The sequence below is a fragment of the Rattus norvegicus genome, chromosome 9 (genome assembly GCF_021556685.1).
Source record: "Rattus norvegicus strain SHRSP/BbbUtx chromosome 9, alternate assembly SHRSP_T2T, whole genome shotgun sequence".
NCBI classification, from domain to species: Eukaryota; Metazoa; Chordata; class Mammalia; order Rodentia; family Muridae; genus Rattus; species Rattus norvegicus.
Window position 1 is genome coordinate 14,938,596 of NC_141542.1, and position 27,295 is coordinate 14,965,890.

The following is a 27,295-nucleotide window of genomic DNA, read 5'->3' on the forward strand; positions in this document are numbered from 1 at the left end:
TAGTCTAGGGATGTTGAAGTGGAGAGTCTTATTCTTGTTCTACAGCTGTAATCTGAATATATAGCAATGTTCATTATATATTAGAAACTGAGTCATCAGTGCAGTAGAGTCAAGAGATATAAGTACATCATCTTATGAATGAGTTGGTTATCATAGGTTCTTGATGAAAACTTGAATTTGACCTTTCTTCTGTGCATTCTGTACTCTGTCATGGGAGGGTGCAATAAGAAGGGGCTTGCTAGTGTGACAGTTTGACTTTAGTACCCAGACTTCAAAGCAGTGCATAAGAAATCATTTTTATTCTTTATAAACAAATTAGGTATTTCGTTAAAGAGAACAGATGAAGACAATTGTTAAGAAAATTAAATAGCCTTTGGTTAATGCACAGTGCTCACTTCTCATTCGTTTGGCTTTTCTTATTTACTTTCTTATGTCTAATCCTGTTTTGTGTGTCTCTCTATTCATGAGATTTGCCGTGAAACAAGACAATTACAGGCTAGTGAAGGTATTCTGTTTATTTTGCGTAAGTGCAGTAAAAGTGCATGGTTGTATAGTAGGTATCAATAAGAATAATCACCTAGTGTGGAAGGTCTGATTACATTTTGATGAAATAGTATCACAGGACATACAAAACTCAGGAATGGAAGCTCAAATAGCTAAAGCATATAGTCAGGAAATCTAGGGCTTCCCTCTTCCTCACTGCTCTCAGATCTCTGTGCGGAAGGTAATATTGCTCCCTGCCATCTTCCTCCGGTAGTCTTCATCAAAATCCTCACTTTGTGCCACAGTAAAGTAGTTCTTCCAGTCTCCAGGCATCCCTGAAATAAAGTGAACTCTTAGAGAGTGTTGCAGACACAGAGGAAGGACTGCCTATACACCCCTATGATTTGTACCAAGCTCCAAAATTACACCTGTTAGCAAAATAAGTCAGGTAGCATGATACATTAGTGGAAAATATTAGCAAGACCATGAGACTTATTTGACATCTCAGAATGTCAATCTCACCTACCTTTCCTCATGAAAGGAGATATAGAGTGGTCCATGATACTGGAGGGTAGAGTGGTATAGTTGGCCATTGGGTTTTCCTTCATTACATCAAAGGAGGTGTGGTAGATGATTTTATTAAGAACTTCCTCTGATATGTCTTTTTCCAGGAATTTTGCTATCTTCTTAATTTCTCTTTTAGGGTCCTGTATAAGGAACAATTATATAAAATAAATAATTTTGGTCTTCCATTAGAGATGCGGTTTAGTCAGCATTGACAAACACTACTTAGAAAAGTATGTTTCATGGGGCCAATTGCAATTTATCTTAAGTAGTTTTAATGCAAGGCACTGACTATCTCAGGTTTTACTCTTGCCATCTAGAATATTCACTTGTAGCAGGGGATCAAATGCCTTCAGAGCCAGGACCTGGAATCTTGGAAGGCATTCTATTTTATTTTCTGGGTGTTAAGAGATTTTGTGAAGATCATGTGAAGTTGAGGTTCTGTTGGTTTGTGTGATTAACTTTGTATAGTGGCTATAATAGTCAGCAAAAAGAGATTGAGAGCTATGAGAAGTCTAATAAGAGAACGAATAAAAGAGTTACCAAGTCAACCCAAGGATATGAATCCTTGCAACTTGCCTCATTCTGATGAAAGAAAAGTACCAACAGATTCTGGTTAAATCTTAGCTTGGGCATAGAAGGTGAATTTGTAACATAAGCACACCAATCCACAGGATTGTGAGAGTATATCTGTGCTCTATGTTAATCCTAAGATTTGTCAGAAAAACCAACTTAAAATTTGGGTCAAATTGTAAGCAAGCTTTATTAACTATTAAATACGTATTAAGAGATAGACTTTAGTCAGGACCATTCCCTGGAGTTTCCTAGCTATAAGGGCCCTAAGCCATGTGTTGCAGGAGTTTATAAAGGCAAACCTATAGGCCACTGTATTTTCCCATGACACTTTGTTATTTTCTAAAAGCTATAACTCAGCGTTCCAGGAAGTTACTTCTTCCCTGAGCAGATGTGACTTACAGGTTAATTTTAGGCATTACATGCTACTTACTCACAATAAAACAGAGAGAGGTGTCAGTTCAGTACCCCACTGTATGTGTCTAATCCAGCCAGTGTTCACATGGTCTACAACTTAGTGATGGACTTCAGAGGTGTGGACAAGGGAGAAAGAAGTTACACTTTCATACTCTACAACTATGACTGGATACATTTCTAGTCACTTCGTGAGATAAACAACAACCAGCTTTCGATAATGAAACATGGATAACAAGTATCAGAATCTGGTCATTTGATTTGAGTATAAAACTTGCTCTCTTTTTTTGAAGAGAAAAGATACTGTGAAAATTATGACTACTAAATGGGAAAAAGTAGTTAGAGCATCTAGGAAAAAACTGAGTTGCAGAGTTTCTAGGGGAAGAATGAATTGTGAGGTATCATAGAAGCAGATTCCTCAAGAATCTTCTGCGGACCAGCCCACATTCCAGGGTGTCACTGGGATTTTTTTTATATGAGGATGTGGGATGACAGTCGAGATCACACTGCCATCACCTCTTTCATGTCTTCATAGAAGAGATACAGAATACGGTGTTGGTCTTTCACATCCCACCATCCCTTTACATGGTCATACCAGGAGCCCCACAGCACTAAGGAGGAAAGAAAGAGGATGTTATTGTCACCTTAAAACTTATCCGATAAGAATAGCTGTGATAAATATAAAAGAACAATTAATAAATACAAACAAAATACAAAGATCCTGAACAAAATTCTTTCTTTAAGAATACAGTTTTATACATACCCACAGACTCCGACAGACATACATAGACACACTGATGCACAAACACAGCCATACACACACACACACACACACACACACACACACACACACACACCCCACATTTGATAATTTTTCAGCCCTCTCCCCCAAATCTTAACAGGAGTATTCCGTCTTTTACTTCCACTGAACTTGGTATCTCTTTTGCCCATGCCAGTTTGTACTCCCCAAATATTCTTGAATATGCTATCTTCCACTGGAGCATGGTATACTTATCAGAGGATATGTATACTTTTAGATTAAAGTGACCTGAGAAAACTGACTTGTTATCTTCCAGCAAATAACAATCCCCAGTAGCTCATTTGTTAGGGGAAGAATTTTATGCCCAACTCCTCTCTTGATGCTAGGATTTGGCGTGGGCTTTCACAGGGCTTATGAATACTCTCACAATTGGAATATATGTACAGTTCCCCTGCTGTGGCCAGAAGACAGTTTCCTTGTAGTCATTCACTGCCCCTGGCTCTTAGATACTGCTGATCTCTCTTCCTTTTGTAAGAGAATTGAGTCAGATAATAAGATACATTCTGAATTCTTGATTTTTTTATTCCCATCATTCAACTTTCTCTAATGTGGGTTGTATTATGGCTGAGTTCAAGACTTATTTTTCTTGCATCATCACGATACACATAGATTAATGTTAAGCATTAGTAATAATTGTTTAAATATTAATTAAACTTTATTTCATATGTGCAACATAGTATAAATGATACATATTAATACACTATATATGCAGTATATATACATATACATGCAATGTTATAAGTATATATATGTATATATATTAAAAACATTCTAATAGTATGATTTTGAAATAAACTTTGGGAAATGTCTTGCTACCTAGTATCTGGACAACTTTCTGTCTGTGATGGTGAGTGTTAAGAAGTATGCTGGGTATCTTTTGCTGGTTCTGCCAGCTGTGCCCAGCATGTGGAACTCAGCTTATGGCCAGACTTTGTTCAAAGAGGCCTTTGGAGACAGGAGGATGTTGGAGATTTGTTTCCTTGGTGTATTTCCTCTTGGTTCACTGTGGTTGACTGCTGGCACTGTCAAAGCTCAGTTCCTATTAATGGCTCCTCTGATAGCACTAGGGGTTGGGAATGTCAGAAACAACTACTAGCCCTTGCTGACTTTCCCTAACTGCTCACAACTGTCAATAGTCCCTTTGCCAAAGTCTTCAGAAATGACTTATTTTGTGTATACCATCTTTCCTGATTGACCTTGAGAAATACAAATGTCTACTGAAAATCTTGTCTGTTGTCATTGCATGGGTTAGAACATAGTACACCACCAGTTTATTTCACACACCTTTTCCAGCTTTGAACTGTTCAATGTATTCTCCCAGGGTACCAGGGTCAGGCAGCATTTTATTCATTCTTGAGAAGTAATAGTAAGATACCAGGCAGTCCTTGGCATTTCTGGCCACATAGATAATCTAGGTTTGTTCAGCAAAAGGAATGGGAAGCCAAGAGGAAACAAGACAAAAAGTGATCACTATTCAATATGGACATGCATATTACTTGAAAGCATTCTGTATATTATAGGTCAACTTATTGAGGAATTGGATATGCATGTGTTTTTATGATCAACATAAGCATCTTTTTCAATTTGTTCACTAACCATTCTCATTTATCACTCTATTCTTAACATTATCCCTTTTTCTATTTTAAAGGGGTTGTGATTTGCATGATAAATGTTGCTGTTACCCTTAACTTGAGAAATAAAGAAGCTACCCATAGTGACTTAGTCCAGTTATACTGCTGGAACAAGATGCTAGATACTGGGTGTAGCAAAATTAATAAAAATTAATTTCTACAATTCTAGATGCTGGAGAAACTAAGATGAAGGTCTTGGGAAGTCCGGCTTCCTCAGAGATAGCCATTTTTATTAACTTGAGTATTTCTTATTTACATTTCAATTGTTATTCTCCTTACCAGTTTCCGGGCCAACATTCCCCTATCCTTTCCCCTCCCCTTCCATATGGGCTTCCTCTCCCCATCCTCCCCCCACTACCACCCTCCCCCCAACAATCACGTTCACTGTGGGTTCAGTCTTGGCAGGACCAATGGCTTCCCCTTCCACTGGTGCTCTTACTAGGCTATTCATTGCTACCTATGAGGTTGGAGCCCAGGGTCAGTCTACGTATAGTCTTTGGGTAGCGACTTAGTAACTGGAAGTACTGGTTGGTTGGCATTGTTGTTCATATGGGGTCTCGAGCCCCTTCAAGCTCTTCCAGTCCTTTCTCTGATTCCTTCAACGGGGGTCCCATTCTCAGTTCAGTGGTTTGCTGCTGGCATTTGCCTATGTATTTGTTGTATTCTGGCTGTGTCTCTCAGGAAAGATCTACATCTGGTTCCTGTCAGCCTGCACTTCTTTGCTTCATCCATCTTATCTAGTTTGGTGGCTGTATATGTATGGGCCACTGTGGGGAAGGCTTTGAATGGGTGTTCCTTCTGCCTCTGTTCTAAACTTTGCCTCTCTATTCCCTCCCAAGGGTTTTCTTGTTCCCCTTTTAAAGAAGGAGTGAAGCATTCACATTTTGATGATCGGTCTTGAGTTTCATGTGTTCTGTGCATCTAGGATAATTCAAGCATTTGGGCTAATAGCCACTTATCAATGAGTGCATACTGTGTGTGCTTTTCTGTGATTGGGTTAACTCACTCAGAATGATATTTTCCAGTTCCATCCATTTGCCTATGAATTTCATAAAGTCATTGTTTTTGATAGCTATCTTTAATAAAGGTCTCAACCTCATCTATGAGGTCCCACTTTTATAACATGATCACTAAATATCTACTTTAATCAAATCAACTTGGAAATTAAAATTTCAGTTCATGAATTTGAAGGACAGAACATTCAGCCCATGCAGCATGGTGTGTTTTATTATTTGAAAATCCTCTCAAGGTTTTGCTTAACCAAGAGTCTCGTTTGGATATGGGAGAAGCAAAGACTGTGAATCAACCAGCCTCTTCTCTACAGATAAATACCAATTTCACAGATGAATTGTATCCCCTGCTTTTGATCCTCTGTGGCAGTGTAAAGTCCCCCTTGGCAAGGGCATTCTTGTGTAAGGAAGACAATGGTAGGATCTGAAGAAAGACAGGTGACCCTCATCTTATCTTGCTGTCTGCCCTCTTCCATTCCTTGCCACCTGGCTCCTATTCTCCTATGTGGCTGTATATGTTTGTAGTAATGTTGGGGGAGGGAGAAACTGTTATGGTTTGATCTGAATTGCATTCCCCAAATAGTCAGGCATTTCCAGGGTAGTGCAATAAGTTGGTACTGTAGACTTTTCAGAGACAGGGTTTAAAGTGGAATCCTTAGGACACTGGCAGTATACAATCTAAAGATATTGTGGAACTCTCCTTCATTCTTCCTTTTTCTTTCTCATTCTCCTCTGGCTTTCATTTCTACTTTGAGGTTTAACTTCTCAATTTGATTTTTATTTATACCATGATGTTATTCTTTCTAGGGGGTCAATCAAGAGCACTGCTTCATCTTAAATTTTAATCTTCAGAACAATGAACCAAAATAAACCTCTCCTTCCTTCCTCAGTACCTTGTGCTAGGCGTTTTGCTTAAGGAGTACTACAAAGCTTCTTGTCTAATATAAGAAAACTAGTGTTTTCTTAAGCACCTTTGTATGGTGCCTCAATCATTTGTTTTTCTTCTGATGAACTACCTGAGCATAAACTTTTCCAATTGCATTTCCACCAATATTGTCAGCCTGCATGACTGTTTCTTGCTACTGGATTTCTATACAATATTCACGAAATCACTTATAAACCCAAAAACTGTGAGTCACTACACTTATCAATATCATATAAATATATATACATTACATTACAGTGACTCATGGATATCAAACAAATGCTTATAGATTTAATTTTAATTTAATTTAATTTTCAGCTCCTATTTTGAAAAGTATTCCTATGTTGGATATCATGTTCAAGAATTGGAAACAAGAGAGGTCCTAGGCAGAGCAAATATATGCAAGAGAGCTTACAATATAGAATCCAAAGCTAAATATAACTTTTAAGAGTCTGATAATTTGCGCAAGGCCCTGGGTTCAGTCCTCAGCTCCAGAAAAAAAAAAGAGTCTGATAATTTATATTAACTTCTAATTCATCTTGTAAATAAATTATCATAAATACATATAGTGGCTGAAAGCAATTAGATTATCTTAGAGCTCTGGAGGCCATGTTTCATCGGGAAAAAGTAAAGCTATCAGCAGGGCTTGTTCGTTTTCTTGATTGTAGAGGACAGTGGATTTCCTTATCATTTCTAGCATTGGAAATCATCTCCATTTTTGTAGCTGCTGATCCTTTCCTAGAATCACTCTTTCTTCATGCTTGGTTGCTACATCTTCTATTTCTGCTTGACTCTTTTATAAAATCCTCTATGGTGAAATCTGAGGCCTGGATAATTGAGGTTGTTCACTACATCCTTAATCACACCTGGAGGCCCATTTGACAATAGTAACATTCCCAAGTTCTATTGACTAGCATACGAATGGCACTGGGCAGTCACTTATAAGCCTACCACACCATTATAAAATGAAAAGTTTATAGAAAGGTCTCAGAAATCGTTAACTATTCACATCTAAGTGGATAAAGAGAGGGGATTCCATACAGGCTTTCAGTATTTATATGACTGATTTTACAAAGACGTGTTAGTGTTGTGATTAAATAGGGGTTTTTGTTTCTTCTGACATTGGATCTACAAGGTTGGCAATAATATGGATAAAGCAGGACTAAAGGCCCATTAAGGAAAAGCTTTTACCTAGCTTTTACCTTCTTATATAAGGAATGGAATCTACCCCTGGGTGTAGAGTTAGCTAATTCAGTTTGATTGGCCAATCACTTGGTTAAAGGACCATCTCTCAGGAAGTAGATTCACTTATGTCCTGCTGAAGAGACAGTAAGAATAACTAGCTGTTTGATGAGATCATGTACTTTTCATTTCTAGAATTCCTGCCACATAGTAGAGTCATTTTAAATCTACCACAAGGGAGGTTATGCTGGGCCTGTCTGCCCTTCTGAATCAGGTAGTAACTCTTCCTTCTTTTCCTTTTCTGTCTCTCTTTTGGATTCCGGTCAGAGTCTGAGGATGCTATCTCTGGTACTTTATGTTGGGGTTCAAACTGGGGACTAGTAGCTGAGGTATAAATTTAACATATCAAAGTGGCCCTGGACTCCAGGTTTTCCCAGCATCCCTCAGTTCCTACCAGTTACAGGGCATGGCTGTCATACTCCACCCACTGTACAGAACTTCCTAGCCCACTAAGGGCTGGGCTTCTTCTCTCTTGCTCTTTCTTGCTTTCACTCTTCCCTCTGACTCCTTGTGTGCATGGCAACTTCCCTGACCACTTACATTGGGACTGGTGAACCAAAATGAGAGCTGTCCCCAATACACCTGCACTTATGCTTTAATTTGACTTGAACTGGTTCATTTCACTGGTGGGGATAACCTATCATCTGGTGCTGAGACTCAGAGGAGTTAGCCCCCAGCATTATAGGCCAGGTCAGGCCAGACAAGGAGCCCACTCCTTTCACCTATCTTCTTTTAGCCTGACATGATCCACTTTGAACGTGATGAGTAGTCAGTTCTCAGAGGCTGCCTTTAAGTACTGGGTACTTATTCTGGGTACACCACCCAAACATGGATTCTGCCAACCTGAGGCCTTGCCAGGGATAGCTTCTCCAGCCCAGAGCAAAGACAGTCTTTGTTCCAACGGAGTTTTCCGATTTAAGAGATGTTAGTCCTGAGGCTACCCAACTCCTACTGTTCAACTCCAGGCTTATGTGCAGGATGCTGCACACTGGGTTTTCCAGTACCTCCTGGCACAGGCTGAGAAAATGAACATTGCTGAGGCCTGCTGTGAAATTTATCCAAATTAGATTTGTCACGGACCTTGCATAAACAGCTTCAATCTGAACTTTGGGAGTCCTGGCTATTTGGAAACAATGCCATTGGAATCCTTCCCTCTTCTTCATTGCAAAACAGCTTTAGTTGCTGAGCACCATTGCAAATGAAACTGGTGCTGCCTTCCAGGGTCTTTGTATCCACTTCTCTCCTGTCCTAACAACAATTGTGTTGATGGAGCATCTTTGGCTTTTTAAATCACCTGTCACATCGTTTTGACTACAACTCAGTTGGCAGTGGGAAAGATATAAACAGTGCATGGCCGGCTACCATCTTGACTGTGGGATAAAGAAGGTAGAGTCATGGCTTCACCACCATCTTGACAAATGGCTGACACATGGCTGGCAGCCATGTCAGTTATGGCTGGGGAATATTTTTTTTAAGCATTACGACATTAAAAAGGCTAAAAATCTCTGGTTCAGGACCCTTCAGGTTTCTGCCTATGCCTGGAGCTGAACCAGTCCCAAAGTTTTCTGTACCCAAATCCTGTGGGGAAGAGAGCGGGACTTTCAGAAGTACAGACATTCCTGAGACCTCAGGGGAGACATCCACTTCAGCTTACATTCCTGCCCCAAGAGGAACCCACCTAGTACCCTCTGGACACAGGAAACTAGGAGAAGTCAGAAGCAGGGCCCTTCAGGTTTCTGCCTGTGCCCAGAGCTGAAAGCCAGTTGCCAGGAGTGCTGACACACCTGAGAGCAGAGGGAAGACCAACTCTACTGCTCTGAGCAACAACTGGAGGCCTCAGGACACACAAACCCAGGAGCAGTCTGGGACAGGACACTTCTGGTTTCTGCCTCTGCCCAGAGCTGAACTGGTCCCACAGCACTCTGTACTCAGATCCCATTGGGAGGAAACAGGTCTACAGGAGTACTGACACACAGTCTCCCAGGAGGGTCAAGCCACTGTAAGAGACAAGCTAACACAAGAGGCAACCTGATGGCAAGAGGAAAGCAAAGGAACCTAAGCAACAGAAACCAAGACTTCTTAGCATAACCAGAGCCCAGTCTCCCTCCAATGTAAATACTGGATAGTCAAATACACTGGAAAAGGAAGATTTGGATTTAAAATCATATCTAATGATAATGACAGAGGACTTTAAGAAGGACATAAATCACTCCCTAAAAAAATACAGGACAACACAGTTAAGCAAGTAGAAGCCCTTAAAGAGGAAAGACCAAAAAAAAAAAAAACCTTAAAAAATTACAGAAAACACACACACACACACACACACACACACAAATGGGTGAAAATATTGAACAAAACCATCTAGGATTTAAAAATGGAAATATAAACAATAAAGAAATCACAAAGGGAGACAACACTGGAGATAGAAAATCTAGGAAAGAGATCTGGAGTCATAGACACCAGCATCACCAACAGAATACAAGAGATAGAAGAAAGAATCTCAGGGGCAGAAGATACCATAGATAACATTGACACAACCGTCAAAGAAAATAAAAAATGCACAAAGCTCCTAACCCCAAACATCCAAGAAATTCAGGGCACAAAGAACAGATCAATCCTTAAGATAATAGGTATGGAACAGAGTAAGATTCCCAACTTGATGCCAGTAAATGTCTTCAACAAAATAACCTAAAGAAAGAGATACTCATAAACATACAAGAAGCATATAGAACTCCAAATAGATTGGACCAGAAAATTCCTCCTGTCACATAATAGTCAAAACATCAAATGCAAAAAAACAAAGAAAGAATATTAAAAGCAGCAAGGCAAAATGGTCAAGTAACATACAAAGGCAGACCTATCAGAATTACACCAGACTCTCACCAGAGATTATAAAAGCCAGAAGAGCCTGGGCATAGGTCGTATAGACCCTAAGAGAACACAAATGCCAGCCCAGGCTACTATATCCAGCAAAACTCTCAATTAATATAGATGGAGAAACCAAGATATTCCATGACAAAACCAAATTTACACTATATCTTTTTACAAATCCAGCCTTGCAGAGGATAATAAATAGAAAACTCCTACACAAGGATGGAAACTACACTCTAGAAAAAGCAAAGAAGTAATCTTCTTGTAACAAACCCCAAAGAAGAAAGCCACACAAACATAATTCCACATCTAACAACAAAAATAACAGTAAACAACAATCACTATTCCTTAATATCTCTTAACACGAATGGACTCAATTCCCCAATAAAAAGACAAAGACTAACAGACTGGATGTTTAAAGAGGACCCAGCATTTTTCTGCATGCAGGAAACACACTTCAGACACAGAGACAGACACTACTTCAGAGTAAAAGACATGTTCCTATTCCTGAATTCTTTCTATCCCTGTGCTGCCTAGGAATCAAACAGCCTTACTGAATGACACAGTCTGGACTATAACAAGGGACTGTATCTCATAGGCTTGAACTTCTGTCACATCCCCTGGCATACTGTCTGTTTGCTATGGTAGTGATAATAATTCTTCAAATAAACTATTTATTTCAAAGCTTGTTGATGAAATGGCTCTCAAACCATCTTCCTGTATCTGTTGGTATGTGCAAAGATAAAAATGTCTGGGAGGGGGGTTGGGGATTTAGCTCAGTGGTAGAGCACTTGCCTAGCAAGCACAAGGCCCTGGGTTTGGTCCCCAGCTCCAAAAAAAAAAAGGAAAAAAAATGTCTGGGAGGTTTGAGTTTAGTAAGAATCTATGTCTATACTTGTAGAGAATTACAATTAAAAAAAGTGTCAAAACAAACTAAACAGAGCAAATAAAAACAGTACAATGGGATCTAGCTTCATGAGATAAGGTTGCTATAAAGGTAAATCAAGTTTCTATGCATTGTCAAATTAGGGTTGTCATTCTAAGAGGAAGAGGACCAAGTTTTGCCTACAAGGTGGACATGTTCTCATTGGTGTTCATTAGAATAGGTTATTTGGTCTATGGTTGTTGGAAAGATATGATCAGACAGCCTTAGCTGCTATAGTCTTAATAAACTATCATTTTCTAGACAAGTACACATTTCAAAAGGGATGCATGTGGCTAAGAATTTGGCATAGCAGAAATCCAGAGGTGGGTAAGGCTCTCGGATAGTTGGCTTTAGGAGAACTTTTACTAGATTATTGAATAGTGCATGGACCTGCAGTACAGCCCATGTTTTCATAATCCTTGTATCCTCTGCTTGTAGGGTCCCAGAGATCCACAAACTCACTATCATGTTTTACTTTACCCATGTAGGTTTCCCCAGATAGACTGCTCTCTCCTTTAAGTCCTTGTTAGTCCCTGCATCATCCAAATTAAAACTCTACCTTTAAGCAGGAAACCCAAACTTTGTATAATTTACTTTTCTCATTTAACACAGGTTAGTGGGTAGATGATCAGAACTATGCATAAAAACTTCCAATCATACCCAAGAATAATATTATGAAGGAAACAGGGGTGCAAAAAGAAGAATGTGGGCTCTGGGGTAATGCCATCATGTGTCCTATAGTTTCCACAGGTTGTTTCTGTTTTAATGAATGAAAGTAGGCTGGTCTTACTTTTGAGTTTTCTTTCCAGAAGGAAGGTGGAAGCATATGAACAGGCAGATGAGTCTTCAGGGTTCTAGGTGATGGCATTTTGTTAGCCAGATCCAGACCTAGGAGGTAAGACAACTTTGTATAGCCAGATCTTTCTCCCCAGTTATGTGAATCCGATATTGTGTTAAACACCAGAAACTGTATTGGCCAAATGATTGAGTCTATTGTCTTAAATATGTAAGACTCATGACTCCCTCTATCTTGAAGCCAGATTTCCAGCTCATTCTAGAGGATACTCCATAATGATGGCTGGAACTACACTTTGAAAAAGACTATTTAGTTATATGTACCTCTTGCCATTTACCTAAACTTAGATAAAACCATTCCAATGCTTTTTCAAAGAAAGGCTGTAGACATGATCTTCCTCTGGGGTAAAAACTGATACTGCACAATGATTTCAGTCCCCTAAATCCTGGTTGTGGGAACTCACCTGAGTTGAGGGGTGAAGGCAAAGTCCACTCAATGAAAGGATGTCGGTCATAGGTGTTGGCCCGTTGGCATTTTTGAACATCCCCATCATTTTGGATCATGTCCACAATTTCCTGCGTCCAGGTGGTACCTAGAAGCAGTTACTTTCAGTTCTACCCACTATGACACAATTCAATTTTATTTAATCAATCACACATATAGTGAACAAAGCTGTGTTCAGATTCACTGGGTTCTAGATAGAATCAACTCACTACGTTCTTTGTCCTCCTTTAAACACTAGTGGCCCTCTGTGCTCATTATCACTGTGTGTTTGTAGTGTATGCTTTTTAAAAATCCTCTGACCTATTTCTGCCTGTCATTCAATCAAGTACTTTGTCCCCCATAAACAGAGTTTGAGTGATTAAATATGCAGTCAGGCAAACATGGATTGAATCAAAGATGAATTAGCCAATGCACTTGTTCTCATAAGCTGATAGTCCTTTTGGGGGAGACATAACAGAGACTCTCTCTTGCCTACCAGACATCTACTCTTTTTTTCAAATTAAGACATACTTCCATTTTAGTTAGGTAACTAGCCACTTGAGTCAAGACTACAATTTTTAGCTTTTCCTGTACCAAGATACAATGACTACTTTTGGTTATCTCTTCTTTGCACAGATAAACCAAACACATTAGGTATATACATAGTCAAAGGATAACCATTGCCACAGAAAGGGTGGGAAGCAAAAAAATGTGCTTGAGTAGTGCATAGAAAGGTTTGATTAAAGGCTTGAGTAGAACTATAGCCATTTTGACATAAAGAAAGGAAGTACAATTAGAATGTCACCTGCCCTAGAAAATAATATTATCTGGAGGGGACCATGGCAGGTTTGTCCACTTGTAAGTGTATGTAGTGTTTATGGGAAATTGAAAGGTGCTAAGAGAAATACTGCAATAAAGCCAGAGATATGAGAAAGAGAGAGAGAGAGAGAGAGAGAGAGAGAGAGAGAGAGAGAGAGAGAGGAGGGAGAGAGAGAAGAGATATGCATATTTTTCAAGCTAGACTTATCAAAACTTTCTGTTCTAAGAAAAAGTGCATGTTTAAAGGGCATGTGGGAAAGGCACATGTCCAGTGAAACCTGGACAGAAATTGAGAACCTATAGCAACCAGAATCCTTGTTTAGAAACCCCTATGCTAGATCTTGGCCCAGTGAACAACAGGAGTTGAAATATCAACTAATCTGGAGCACAGACATGGTCCTTTTTAAAAATTCAGCTGTATCTTCATGTCAAAAGTCTCTATTACTAAATCAAGTGTCCAAACTAAACCCTATTACACTGTGTGGGAATACAAAAACAAATGGTATTGGGGAGGGGAAAGGCCCACTAGTTATTCATCAATGTTACCCCAGTGGGTATGTTCCTCGCTTTACACCCTGATCAGGTCCCTGATATTCTTTGTCTTTTCTGATCCCTTTCTAGTCCTTTCTTTGTTCCCTAGGATTCTAATAACTAGTAACTCTTCTCTATTTTTGTCACAATGGGTGTGCATGTGTTCTCAGCACTACTTCTGGGCTGCAAGTACTCAAGTCCATGCCAATCTAGGCCACTAAATGCACAGTTTAGGTGCTAGAAAGGTGAACACAGAAGGGTGGCTGGATTGGCAGAATCCAAGAATTTCCATTTTATTTTCATAGTCTGTGATTTGTAATTTTTGTGTAAACACTTTGTAATTTTACATAGTCTTTGGGGACCATCTCTGTCTTTTAAGAGCTTAATTAAAGGAGATTCCATTAGGATAGGGTATTGACCCTTATGAATAGGAATGGTTGTTTTGTTCTGTTTTTTTTCCCCTAAAGACTTGCTTAGATAAAGCCACATCCATCCTCTTTGAATGCTCATGTTAGGAATCACTTGTTTTGTGTAAGTGGCCTTTCCTGCTACTGCTCCTTATACCCACCTGCTTTTGCATAGGTTGCAATAAGGAGATCATCAGGCTTTGCTTGGAAGTTCCAGATTTTGTCCCAGTTATCACTCATCAACTTGGACATGAGAATCCCATTCACTTCTCTGGTTTCTGGCTGTAGGTCCTGTTCACCAAGGTGAAGGTCTTTCATTTTTTCCAAGGACATCTTAGAATGGGGACTTGACAGGTTCTATAGGAAGGAGAATTTACGTTATGTCTAATATTTGGCCTTAACATTGAAAGCACTTCTCTCACGTGGTCAGAAGACGTGTTTTGTGTTTAGTAAGTGAAGTTGTTGGCATGTGGGACAGTTGGAACATGCCTACAAACATCTCTGAGGGGATAACTGCCAGAGAGGAAGACAACCAAAGAGGAATCTGCCAGTTTTTGTTTTCTCCTTGGAACCAACTTGTCTGAGGTCTGAGAAACAGGCAAAACATGGTTTATGCCATAGATCATGGCTTACTGTGGGGTTCAAGGAGCATGAAATGGATTGGATTCAAAGCAGTGCTGAAGTGGGTGAAGGTAGGCTCATTAAACTGTTTCTGGCCAGACTAGTACAAAGTTTATAGAAATGACTTCATACAACATTTTAGTAAGGTCCTTCCCTATGAAACTATGTTCATGAAAGGATCACAGCAGGGCAGTCTGGCTGACAGAAATCTTTCTGTAAGTCAGCAGTGGCAGGTCTCAGCTGAAGAGCAACCACGATCTAATGCTATCCTATATATCTTGAAGAACAAACCCAATGGTGTTAGGGTAACCTACCCACACAGATATTATATGAACTGGCTATGAATGTGTGCCCTTGTATTCTCAATTGTTAATTGGTGTGCTGGCAGTGCTGGGTGCTGACATCACATGTGGTGTTGTCATTTCTATAGCCCACAAAACCTGCTTTCCATATGTAAATGTTTATCAACTCTCCACCTACCCAAATAGATATAAACAGTGTGAGAAATTAGTCTCTGATATTATCATGTTCAAAAGCAAACTGTCCTTGGGTGTTCATAAAGCTAGCCTTTCATCTGGCCAAAGGCAATAATAGACTGGTCATAGTCCTGCTGCTGATAGTGTATGCTCTGGAACATTTCCTACTATGCTCTTGAACTTTTTTTTTGTATGAGAGAGTAAAGGACTTGGGATGAATGAAGATCTGGAGTCTTGTGCTTTGAGGTGAATTGGAGCATAGTAGGGAGGTCAAGCAGAAAGAACCACAGGGTAGAGACCAGATATAGGGGAGCTGGACTGAGTCTAGATGGCTAACTGAGGAACTGGGCCAAGCACAAAGGTTAACAGGCTCATATTATACAGATGTCTCTGTGACTTTATTATTACATCTCAAGCAGGAACCCCTAAAAGCCCCTACAATACAATGGCTTGAGACATGATAGCTATTCCTATGATGAATATTTTTGTTTCAATTTCTTGAAATCTTACAGTTACATTTACATAGGTCTGTATTTGCTATTGCTAACAGTCATCTGTCTTCAATATCACTCAATATTAAAGGATTCAACTCACCTTTAAAAAGACATAAGCTAACAAACTGGATATGCAAACAAGATCTAGCATTTTGATCAATACAATAAATGCACCTTGTTAACAAAGACAGACACTATCTCAGGGTAAAAGAATGGAAAAAGGTCTACCAAGCAAATGGTCCCAAGAAACAAGCTGGAGTTGCCATCCTAACATCCAATAAAATAGACTTTCAATCAAAAGTTATTAAATGTGATGAGGAAGGACACTATGTATTCATCAAAGGAAAATCTACCAAGAGAAAGTCTCAATTCTGAACATCTATGCCCCAATTGCAAGGGCACCCACATTCATAAAAGAAATACTAGAAGTTAGACTGCAGGGAGACAAATAACCCTATTAAAAATGGGGTTCAGAGCTAAACAAAGAATTTACAGCTGAGGAATGCCAAATGGCTAAGAAACACCTAAAGAAATGTTCAATATCTTTAGTCATAAGGGAAATGCAAATCAAAACAACCCTGAGATTTCACTTCACACCAGTCAGAATGGCTAAGGTAAAAAATCCAGGTGAGAATAGATGCTGGCAAGGATGTAGAGAAAGAGGAACATTCCTCCATTGTGGGTGGAATTGCAAACTGGTACAACTATTCTGGAAGTCAGTCTGCAGGTTCTTCAGAAAATTGGACATAGTACTACCTAAGGACCCAGGTATACCACTCCTGGACATATACCCAAAAGATGTTCCAATATACAACAAAGACACATGCTCCACTATGTTCATGGCAGCCTTATTTATAATAGCCAGAAGCTGGAAAGAAGCCAGATGCCCTTCAACAGAGGAATGGATACAGAAATGTGGTACATCTACACAATGGAATACTACTCGGCTATCAAAAACAATGATGGAACTGGAACATATCATCCTGAGTGAGGTAACCCAATCACAGAAAAACACACATGGTATGCACTCATTGATAAATAGATATTAGCACAAATGCTCGAATTACCCTAGATGCACAGAACACATGAAACTTAAGAATTACTAAAATGCAAATGTTTCACTCCTTCTTTAAAAGGGAATAAGAATACCCTTGGAGGGAATAGGGAGGCAAAGTTTACAGAGGCAGAAGGAACACCCATTCAGGACCTGTCTCACATGTGGCCCATACATATGCAGCCACCAAACTAGATAAGATGGATGAAGCAAAGAAGTGCAGGCTGACAGGAACTGGGTGTAGATCTCTCCTGAGAGACACAGCCAGAATACAGCAAATACATAGGCGAATGACAGCAGCAAACCACTGAACTGAGAATGGGACTCCTGTTGAAGGAATCGGAGAAGAGCTTGAAGGGGCTTGAGACCCCATATGAACAACAATGTCAACCAACCAGAGCTTCCAGGGACTAAGCCACTACATGGACTGACCCTGGGCTCCAACCTCATAGGTAGCAATGAATAGCCTAGGAAGAGCACCAGTGGAAGGGGAAGCCCTTTATCCTGTCAAGACTGAACCCTCAGTGAATGTGATTGTTTTGGGGAGTGCAGTAATGGGGGGAGGATGGGAAGGGGAACACCCATATAGAAGGGGAGGGGGAGGGGTTGGGGGATGTTGGCCTGGAAACCCGGAAAGGGAATAACAATTTAAGTGTAAATAAGAAATACCCAAGTTAATAAAGATGGAGGGAAAAAATTGAATTTGAATGGACTCTAGAATTCAAAGTGCAATAGTCAACATTTTCAAACTAACTAATACCAGTTATATCTTAAGATTTGCTTCCTCTGATCATCTTGAAATTTCTTAGTCTAAATAGTTACTGATTTTCAAATGATTAATAGGGGAGTTAATTCTGTAAGATGCCAGTTGCTTGCTACCTCTTAAGATTACAACTTTCACTTCTTTCCTTACATTTGAGAGAAGAAAAGACATTCAAACCAGAAGTACTTTGCCTATCCCCAGTTGCTGATCAAAACAGTAACTGTAATTATTTGAGACATATTTTTGAGAAAAATCCATAAGAGTGAGAAGGAAGTGGGGGAAGGGCAGAGACTACCAAGGAAGGCCTTTTATGCAAGTTTGGCTCCTCTAAAAACATGTGTCTGCTGATACTTCTTCAAATAATAATTGATGTGTTGGCAATGTCAGTGGAAAAATGATATTAAAAACTGCACCATTATTTAGAAAAAATTGGTACAGTTCAAAGCACACACTGAACCTCACACAATAATAGTTGAAGACAGTAAAACTAATAGAGGTTATGAACCAAATGGATTTAACAGACAGCTACAGAACATTTCACCCTAAAACAAACAAATACACCTTCTTTTCAGTACCTCATGATACCTTCTCCAAAATCAACCATATAATTGATCACAAAACAATCCTCAATTGATATAAGAAGATTGAAATGATCCCATGCACCCATCAGACCACCATGGCCTAAAGCTGGTCTTCAATAACAACAAAAGCAATAGAAAATCCGTGTACATGTGAAAACTGAACAACTGTCTACTTAATGATAATTTGGTCAAGGATGAAATAAAGAAAGCCTTCCTGGAATTTAATAAAAATGTTGAAACATCATATCCAAACTTACAGGACACAATAAAAGCAGTGCTAAGAGAAAAATTCATAGTACTAAATGCACTGGTAAAGAAACTGGAGAGATCTTACACTAGCAACTTACCAGCACACCTGAGATCTTTAGAACAAAAAGAAGCAAACTTACCCAAGAGGAGTAGAAGGCAAGAAATTGTCAAACTCGGGGCTTAAATCAACCAAATAGAAACAAAGAGAATAATACAAAGCATCAGCAAAACCAAAAGCTGGTTCTTTGAGAGAATCAACAAGGTAGATAAACCCTTAGCCAAACTTACTAAAAGGCCCAGAGTCAGTATCCAAATTCACAAACTCAGAAATTAAAAGGGAGACATAACAACAGAAATGAAGGAAATTAAAAAAAAATCCTCAGATCCTACTACAAAAGCCTATACTTAACAAAACTGGAAAATCTAGGTGATTTGGATGGTTTTCTAGAGATACCACATACCAAAGTTAAATAAAGGGCTGGTAAACTTTCTAGACAGGTCCATATCCCATAAGGAAATAGAAGAAGTCATTACAAACTTCCCAACCAAAAAAAGCCCAGGGCCAGATGGATTTAGTTCACAATTCTACCAGACCTTCAAAGAAGACCTGTCACCAATGTTCTTCAAACTATTCCATAAAATAAAATCAGAAGGAACACTACCTAATTGATTCTATGAAGCTACAATTATCTGATACCTAAATCACACAAGGATGCTACCAAAAAAGAGAACTTCAGTTCAATCTCGCTTATGAATATTAATGCAAAAATACTCAATAAAATTCTTGCAAACCAAGAAATAAAGTTATCACTATTTGCAGATAATATGATGGTATACATAAGTGCCCCCAAAAATTCTGCCAGAGAACTTCTCCAGCTGATAAACAACTTCAGCAAAGCGGCTAGATATAAAATTAACTCAAATAAATCAGTAGCCTTCCTTTAGACAAATGATAAAAAAAGGCTGAGAAAGAAATTAGGGAAGCAATTCCCTTCACAATAGCCACAGATAATATAAAATATCTTGGGGTAACTATAACCAAACAAACAAAAGATCTTTATGATAAGAACTTCAAGTCTCTCAAGAAAGAAATCAAAGATCTCAGAGAATATAGAGATCTCTCATGCTCGTGGATTGGCAGAATTAACATAGTAAAAATGGCCATCCTACCAAAGGCAATCTGCAGATTCAATGCAATCAATGCCCATCAAAAGTTCAACACAATTCTTCAAAGGCATGGAAAGAAAAATTGTCAAATTCATCTGGAAAGGCATAAAACCCAGAGTAGTGAAAACAATTCTTAACAATAAAAGAACAGTTGGGGGAATCACCATCCTTGATCTGAAGCTCTACAACAGAGCAATTGTGATTAAAAACTGCATGGTATTGGAACAGAGACAGGCAGGTAGATCAGTGGAATAGAATTGAAGACCTAATAAAACCACACACTAATGCACACTTGATCTTTGACAAAGAAGCCAAAAATATACAATGGAAAAAAGAAAAATCTTTAATAAATGGTGCTGGTCTAAATGAATGTCTGTATGTCGAAAAATAAAAACAGACTCATATTTCTCACCATGCACAAAGCTCAAGTCCAAGTGGATCAAAGACCTCAACATATAACCAGATACACTGAATATAATAGAAGAGAAATTGGGAAAGAATCTCGAACTCATGTGCACAGGTAGAAATTTCTTAAACAGAATTTCAATGGCTTATGCTCTAAGATCAAGAATTGATAAATGGCACCTCATGAAACTGAAAAGCTCCTTTAAGGCAGAAGACAAGTCAATAAGACAAATCGGCATCCTACAGATTAGGAAAAAAATCTTCACTAACCCCACATCTGATAGAGGGCTAATATCTAAAACATATAAAGAACTTAAGAAGTTTACCACCAAAAACCCAAACAACCCAATAAAAAATGGGGTATAGAGCTAAACTGTGAATTCACAACAGAGGACACTCAAATGACTGAGAAGTTCAAAGAAATGTTCAAAGTCCTCAGTGATCAGAGAAATGCAAATCAATATGACCCTGAGATTCTACCTTATACCGGTCAGAATGACTAAGACCAAAACCTCAGATGACAGCACATGTTGGAGAGGATGTGAAGAAAGAGGAATACTCCTACATTGCTGTTGGGATTGCAAACTGGTACAACCACTCTGGAAATCAATTTGGAGGTTTCTCAGAAAATTGGAAATAGACCTACCTAAAGATCCGGAAATACCACTCTTGGGATATACCCCAAAAATGCCACACCATGCCACAGGGGCACATGTTCCATGAAGTCCATAGTGGCCTTATTTTTAATAGCTAGCAGCTGGAAACAGCCCAGATGTACCAAAAGAGAAGAACAGATACAGAAAATGTGGTTCATTTACACAATGGAATACTATTCAACTATTAAGGACAAGGACATCCTGAGTTTTGCAGGCAAATGGATGGAACTAGAAAATGTCACCCTGGGTGATGTAATTCAGACCCAAAAGGACATGCATGGTATGTTCTCACTAATAAGTGGATATTAGCCAAAAATAAAGTACAGAGTACCCAAGATACAGTCCACAGAACTCAAAAAGGTCAACAAGCTGAAGGGCCCAAGTGAGGATGCCTCAGTTCCACTTGGGAGGGAGAAGAAAGCAACCACAATGGTGGACAGAGGGAGGAACAGGGGAGGAAAAGGGGGTAGGGGTGGGGAAGAGGGGAAGAGGGGAAGTATGATTTGGTATTGGGTGGGGGGGAAAGGACTAAAGCCCTGAGGGCCAGCAGAAAGAATGGAAACAGTTGACCTGGGAAGGAAGGAAGTTGGGAGAACCCTCTAGAACATACCAGAGATATGGGAAGTGAGAGACTCTCAAAACTCAAAGAGAGTGACCCTAGATGAAAGGCCCTACAATGGGGAGAGTGAACTTAATGATTCCACATCTAGTAGAAAGACAGGCCATCAAGTGAGGGATGGGGTGGTTTCCCAACACCAAAGCTCTGACCCATAATTCTTCCTGTCTGAAGGAAATGAAGGGATGGAAAGAAGAGCGGGAGGAAAAGAAGATCCAGTGACAGGACAAAAATGGGATCCAGCTCAAGGGGAGGCCTCAAGACATGACACTATTACTGAAGCTATAGGGAGTTCACAAAAAGGGACCTATCATGATTGCCCTCCAAAAGACTGAAAGAGTCAGATGAAGATATGTACACTCAACCAAGGGACGGAAGCTGCTGACCCCTATGGCTGAATTAGGGAAAAGTGGAGGAAGCTAAGGAGGAGGGCAACCCTGTCAGAGGAATAGCAGTTTCAATTACTCTGGACCCCTGAGATCTCTCAGACACTGGATCACCAACCAGGCAGCATAGAGCAGCTGAGACGAGGCCTCCAACACATACACAGCAGAGGATTCCTGAGTCTGGGTTCAGTCAGAGAAAATGCACCTAACCCTCACGAGACTGGAGGTCCCAGGAAGTCTAGAGATCTGATGTGGTGAATGGGGTCGGGACATCCTTGTGAAGACATAGAGTGGGGGTGGGAGGGTGGGGAAGAGGTATGTGATGTGGAACTCTGGTGGGGGAGGTGGGCCAGGAGGGGAATAAAAACCAGGAGTGTAAAAATAAATAAGTAAATAAATAAACAAACAAACAAACAAACAAACGAATGAATGAATGAATGACTTGAAGGAGAATGAAAAAAGTGAAAAAATAAATTAATTAATAGGGATAAAGGAAGAAAGGACTCTGGCATAAAGAAAGCACATATGGCAACTCTTTTTTAAGGATGTGCCTTCTTCTTTCATTCTGAAGTGACACAGTCACTGGCAATGTGTTGTTCTGGCCCAGGAATTCCTTTCACTAAGTTCAGAGGTGAGGAAACAGGGTAGTAGGGTTTGTAGGTAAGTCCTGAAGTAGCCTGAGGTAAGAATGGTTTCTGAAATTTTTGTTTTTTTCTCAGAGTCTAACTTTATTGTGGAAAATGAATGCTCTATAAAGCAACAGAAAGATACAGAGGGAATCTCAGTACACACTACTATGTGAAAGAAAGCTCTTTGAAATGGCGACATCCTGTGTGATTCCAACTATATGGGTTTATCAGGAAGATGAAACTGTGTAGATAGTGGAGGCGAATGGGGATCTGCAGCTAGGAGGGAAGATGAGTAGAGAAAGCTGGAGGAGATTAGGGGGCAGAAATGACTACGTGACAACATGACTGTGAATGTCAATTGTTACACAAGCTCCTTAGGATGTGTGTGTGAAACCCAGGGATGTTGGGATAAATTTGTCATGCCAGAACTGAGGAAGGAAGATCAAGGTTACCCTCAGCTACATAGTGACTTTGAAACCAGTCACTAATTGAAAGAGAGAATGATAGGTGGAGATAGAGACAGAGAGATATGGAAACATATAGACATAGTTAATGACACCATGTGGAAGAGCTGCAGTCAAGAATGCAGGCAGACAATACCTTACTTCTATCCTAGGACTTCTGGGAGAGTAGCCTCACCAAAAGCCTGACCTTGAACTTGTGTCTCAGAACCTGGAAGCTAGAAAGCTTATGTTGCTTTAAACCACCACATCTGTAGTAATCTTAAGCAGCAATATGAAGCTGACACAGCAGCTACCCAGAAGTGAAACATAGACCAGGATCTCATTAAGACAGTAGGTGAGCCAGACGTTGTAGTGGGCATTATTATAAAAAAGAAGCAACTGGTATCTGTGAAATCACTGGGTAATCATCTAATACCTGCTCCCGTCAGTTTGTTCGAAACTGCTGAAATCCTGACAAGGCTTTCTTTGTAAATCATTTGATGATACATTTTCCTTACCTGTGTACCCAATGTGGCAAAATGAGACTTAAAGTAACAACTCTTCTCATCCTATACACCTACTTATTCCTGAAGGTACCAGTTGACCTTATGTTTGGAAAGGGAACAACCCTACACTCCCAGGGTGGAGAGTATGAAGTAAGGTTTCTTTAACCCTTTGGTCTAGGATCAGAGACTTGTAATGATTGGATGAGAAAAAGTGACAACATCCCAGAGGCACTCTAAAACTCCTTAGCCTTGAATAAAATTCTTGTTGTAGTCTGTTGGTGAGGAGTCAGAGGGATAGGACATAGAACAGACCTACCCAACATGGCTAGACTCTGCATGAAGAAGTGGAGACTCTAGTTCTCAAAGTTTTTTTTTTATGGATTCTTGTAAGTATTTTGTGTACGTCCCTTTAAGAAGGGATCACTCAGGCCTGGAGTGCCCTGGAAGAGATTCTGGATCAGAACAGCAAAAGGTTGCATAACTGCTACCCTCTGAGGGAAAGCAGTTGGTGGGGACAAAGCCACAGTATAGGAGAATTAAGAGAAAGACCACCTCAGTTCCAGATAATTGCAAAGGTAGTAGGGAAGACCAGATGGAGTGCATAACTCTCAGTTGACCTTAGCAATGCAGTTACCATGGATGTTTGTGGGAACTTCACCAATACCCTTCCATTCATTTTTTTCTACTGTACATATGTCTTTCATTTCCTTTATTCCCCTTTCATTTCTTTTTTTCCTTTCCTTTCTTTCTTACTTTCTATATTTGTTTGTGTTGTTTTGGGGATTGTTTGTTTGCTTTTGTGGTGGGGGACAGGGTATCATTATGTAGCACTGGCTTCCCTGGGGCTTGACTAGTCTGGCCTGAAAAACATAGAGATCCACCTATACCCTGAAATTAAAGGCATGTGGCACTATGTGCCAGTCACAGAATAAGTAAGTAAATAAAATAAAATAAAATATAAAAAAATGCAAAAATAGATCCAAGAACAGCCTGAAATCTGACACTCGGAAGATAACAGTTTGCCTTATTTCTTTTAATAGTTGCAGTATTAAAGATAGCTAAAACTCTGTTGCCAATTTTAAATTATAATCACAGTTCAGATTTGGGAATGTTATTGTCTTTACAATGTTTTGTAACTTGGGATTTATTTGTATTCATAATCAAATGAGAGTTAATACTTCCTATACATTTTTATTGTAGTTGATGTTGTAGTTTAGAGATTGAACATTTACAAGGGTCTGGGTTCCATCTCAAGCTTTGGAAGAAAAAAATAACAAGGAAACTGAAAAGAAAACATGAGAAAATTTCATGTGATCTCATTTTTACTCATTTTTCATTCAACATCTTTTCTTTTACAAATTGTCAATGGGGTTAAAATCTGAAAGACATTTTCTGTGGTATTTTTACCAAGTTATTTAATCTGAATCTAAATGGGAGGAAAAATAGTGTATATTCAGGATGTGAACCATGCTGCAATAAGAGAACTGCTCAAAGGTGAACAATGCAAAAAAAAAGAGGCTAGGAGATTGCTCTAGATCAGTGGTTCTCAACCTTTCTAATTCTATGGCCCTTTAATGCAGTTCTTCATGTGGAAGTGATCCCCAACCATCGAATTATTTTGTTGCTACATCCTAACTGTAATTTTGTTATTGTTATAAATCATAGTGTAAATAACTGATATGCAAGAAATCTGACATTTAACTCCCAAAGGGGTTATAGCACCTTCTCTAGATGGTAAGAGAAGCCAGTACTCTGCTTTGACTTTAACTAAAACCAAACAACCAATTCCAATGAAAACCAAGGGCCATTCCTCCAGGGAATCAGGTAGGCAGATCTTTACTTTTCCTTCTGCTCTTCAATATGAAATTCTCCAGTTTTATTCACATCTCTCCAAAACACTGGCTATATTACTTTCCCTACTTCCTGTATCCATTTCCAGTAGATTACATAGACCTTCTTCCCCTAACTTCCTTTCCCATACTCATTGATTTGTCCTAGACCCCAACTTTAGCAGACACTCCCAGGAAACTCACAGGCTACTCTGACAAGAAAAGCTAGAAGGCTAACTACAGCTCATTGCCTCTCTGTTCATTCCATCAACTCTAATCCCCCAGTCTCAACCCAAGCTCTGTAGTAGACCTTCTGATGTGGCCTCTCTTCACTCTGTTCCCATTTTCAGGGGATTAAACAGATTTCCACAGAATACCTAGCTTTACTCCCTCTTAGATCATCCCCAGAGCCACCTCCCAGTCAATTTCATTCCCAAGTCAGTTCCCAATACCCGGAAACACATTTTACTTGAAATGCCCAGTGACCACATCTATCAAGTCCACAAGAGAATTTTTTACCAGGTAATACACAGCCAACACATCCTCCTAAGTACCAGAGAGGAAGCATGAACAGTTAACCTCCCAAAAGAGAAGACTAGATATTATAATGTCCCAAATTAACCTGTCAGTCCCACTTGTCTAAGGAAAAGATAACTTCCTGGAATTCTGGGAATTGTAGTTCTTGGAAAATAAAAAAGTCTCATGGGATAGTAAGGTTGCTTCTAGGCTTGTTTTTATAATAAACAAATTCCAGGGACACTCAACTGGGAATTTCCAAGGAGCTATCCTGACCAAAGCCCATATTTTGGTCAGTATTTAATATTTAATGAAGCTACTTTTAACTTGGTGTAGAATGGTTGAATTGGTTTTTCTTTGGGAAATCTCAGAATAAACCATATCAGCACCTAGAATTACAATCTTTCCAATCCTACATGTCTATATTCCATGCAAAAACACACTCAATTCCAGGCAGTGCAATATGTCTCCAAAAGAGCCCAATAAACCCACAAATGAAGCCTTGAGAATTTCAACATAGGTGAAACACAGGAAGAACAACTTATGGTAGCCTTTACTAATATGATAGAGATCCTTAAAGAGGAAATAAATTCCTTAAATAAATTTATAAAAGCACAGTGGAAAAAATGAGTAAAGCCATTTAACATCTGAAAGTGGAAATAGAATCAATAAAGAAAACTCAAACTGAGGAAATTCTGAAAATGAAAAATGTAGGAACTCAAACAGAAACCACAGGCAAGTTTCACCAATAGAATGCAAAAGATGGAAGAGAGAATTTCAGGCATCGAAAACATGATTTAAGAAATGGATACATCAGTCAAAGAAAATGTTAAATCTTAAAAAAAAAACCTAGTAAAAATCATCCTAGAAATATGGAACACTATTAAAAGATCAAATATAAGAATTATAATAATAAAAAAATACAGAAAGAAAAAGTAACCCAGGTAAAGGCACAAAAAGTATTTTCAACAAATCATAGAAGAAAATGTCTCTGACCTAAAGAAGGAGATACCTATCCAGGTGCATGCTGAACACCAAATAGACTGGAGTAGAAAAAAGTACCCAAGACACATAATAATTGAAACACTAAATGAGCAGAAGAAAGAAAGAATATTAAAAACCTCAAGGGAAAAAGGTCAAGTAACATAAAAGTCAGATCTATTAGAATTACATCTGACTTCTCAACAGAACCTTTTAAAGACAAAAGAGCTTGGGCAGATATGTTGTAGACCCTGAGAGACCACAGATGCCAGCCCAGGTTATTACACTCAGCAAAACTTTCAATCATTAAAGACAAAAAAAGACATCCATGATAAATTTAAGAAATTTATATTTAAAATTCCAGTCCTATAGAAGGTTTTAGAAGGAAAACATCAGCTTAAAAAAAGTTGAATACAAATACACGCAAAC

General features: G+C 39.2%; 1 protein-coding gene across 1 annotated transcript in view; it reads right to left on the reverse strand.

Annotated features, from left to right (window-relative positions):
- Positions 1-500: 500 nt before the first annotated feature.
- Positions 501-27,295, reverse strand: part of Sult1c3 (sulfotransferase family 1C member 3) — a 45,467-nt gene continuing 18,672 nt past the window's right edge. Inside the window, 7 exon segments of the mRNA NM_031732.2 lie at positions 501-818; positions 1,010-1,190; positions 2,551-2,645; positions 4,139-4,265; positions 12,249-12,346; positions 12,718-12,846; positions 14,656-14,851. Coding sequence (NP_113920.2) covers positions 706-818; positions 1,010-1,190; positions 2,551-2,645; positions 4,139-4,265; positions 12,249-12,346; positions 12,718-12,846; positions 14,656-14,827 — 915 coding nt within the window. The 5' untranslated portion in view covers positions 14,828-14,851 and the 3' untranslated portion in view covers positions 501-705.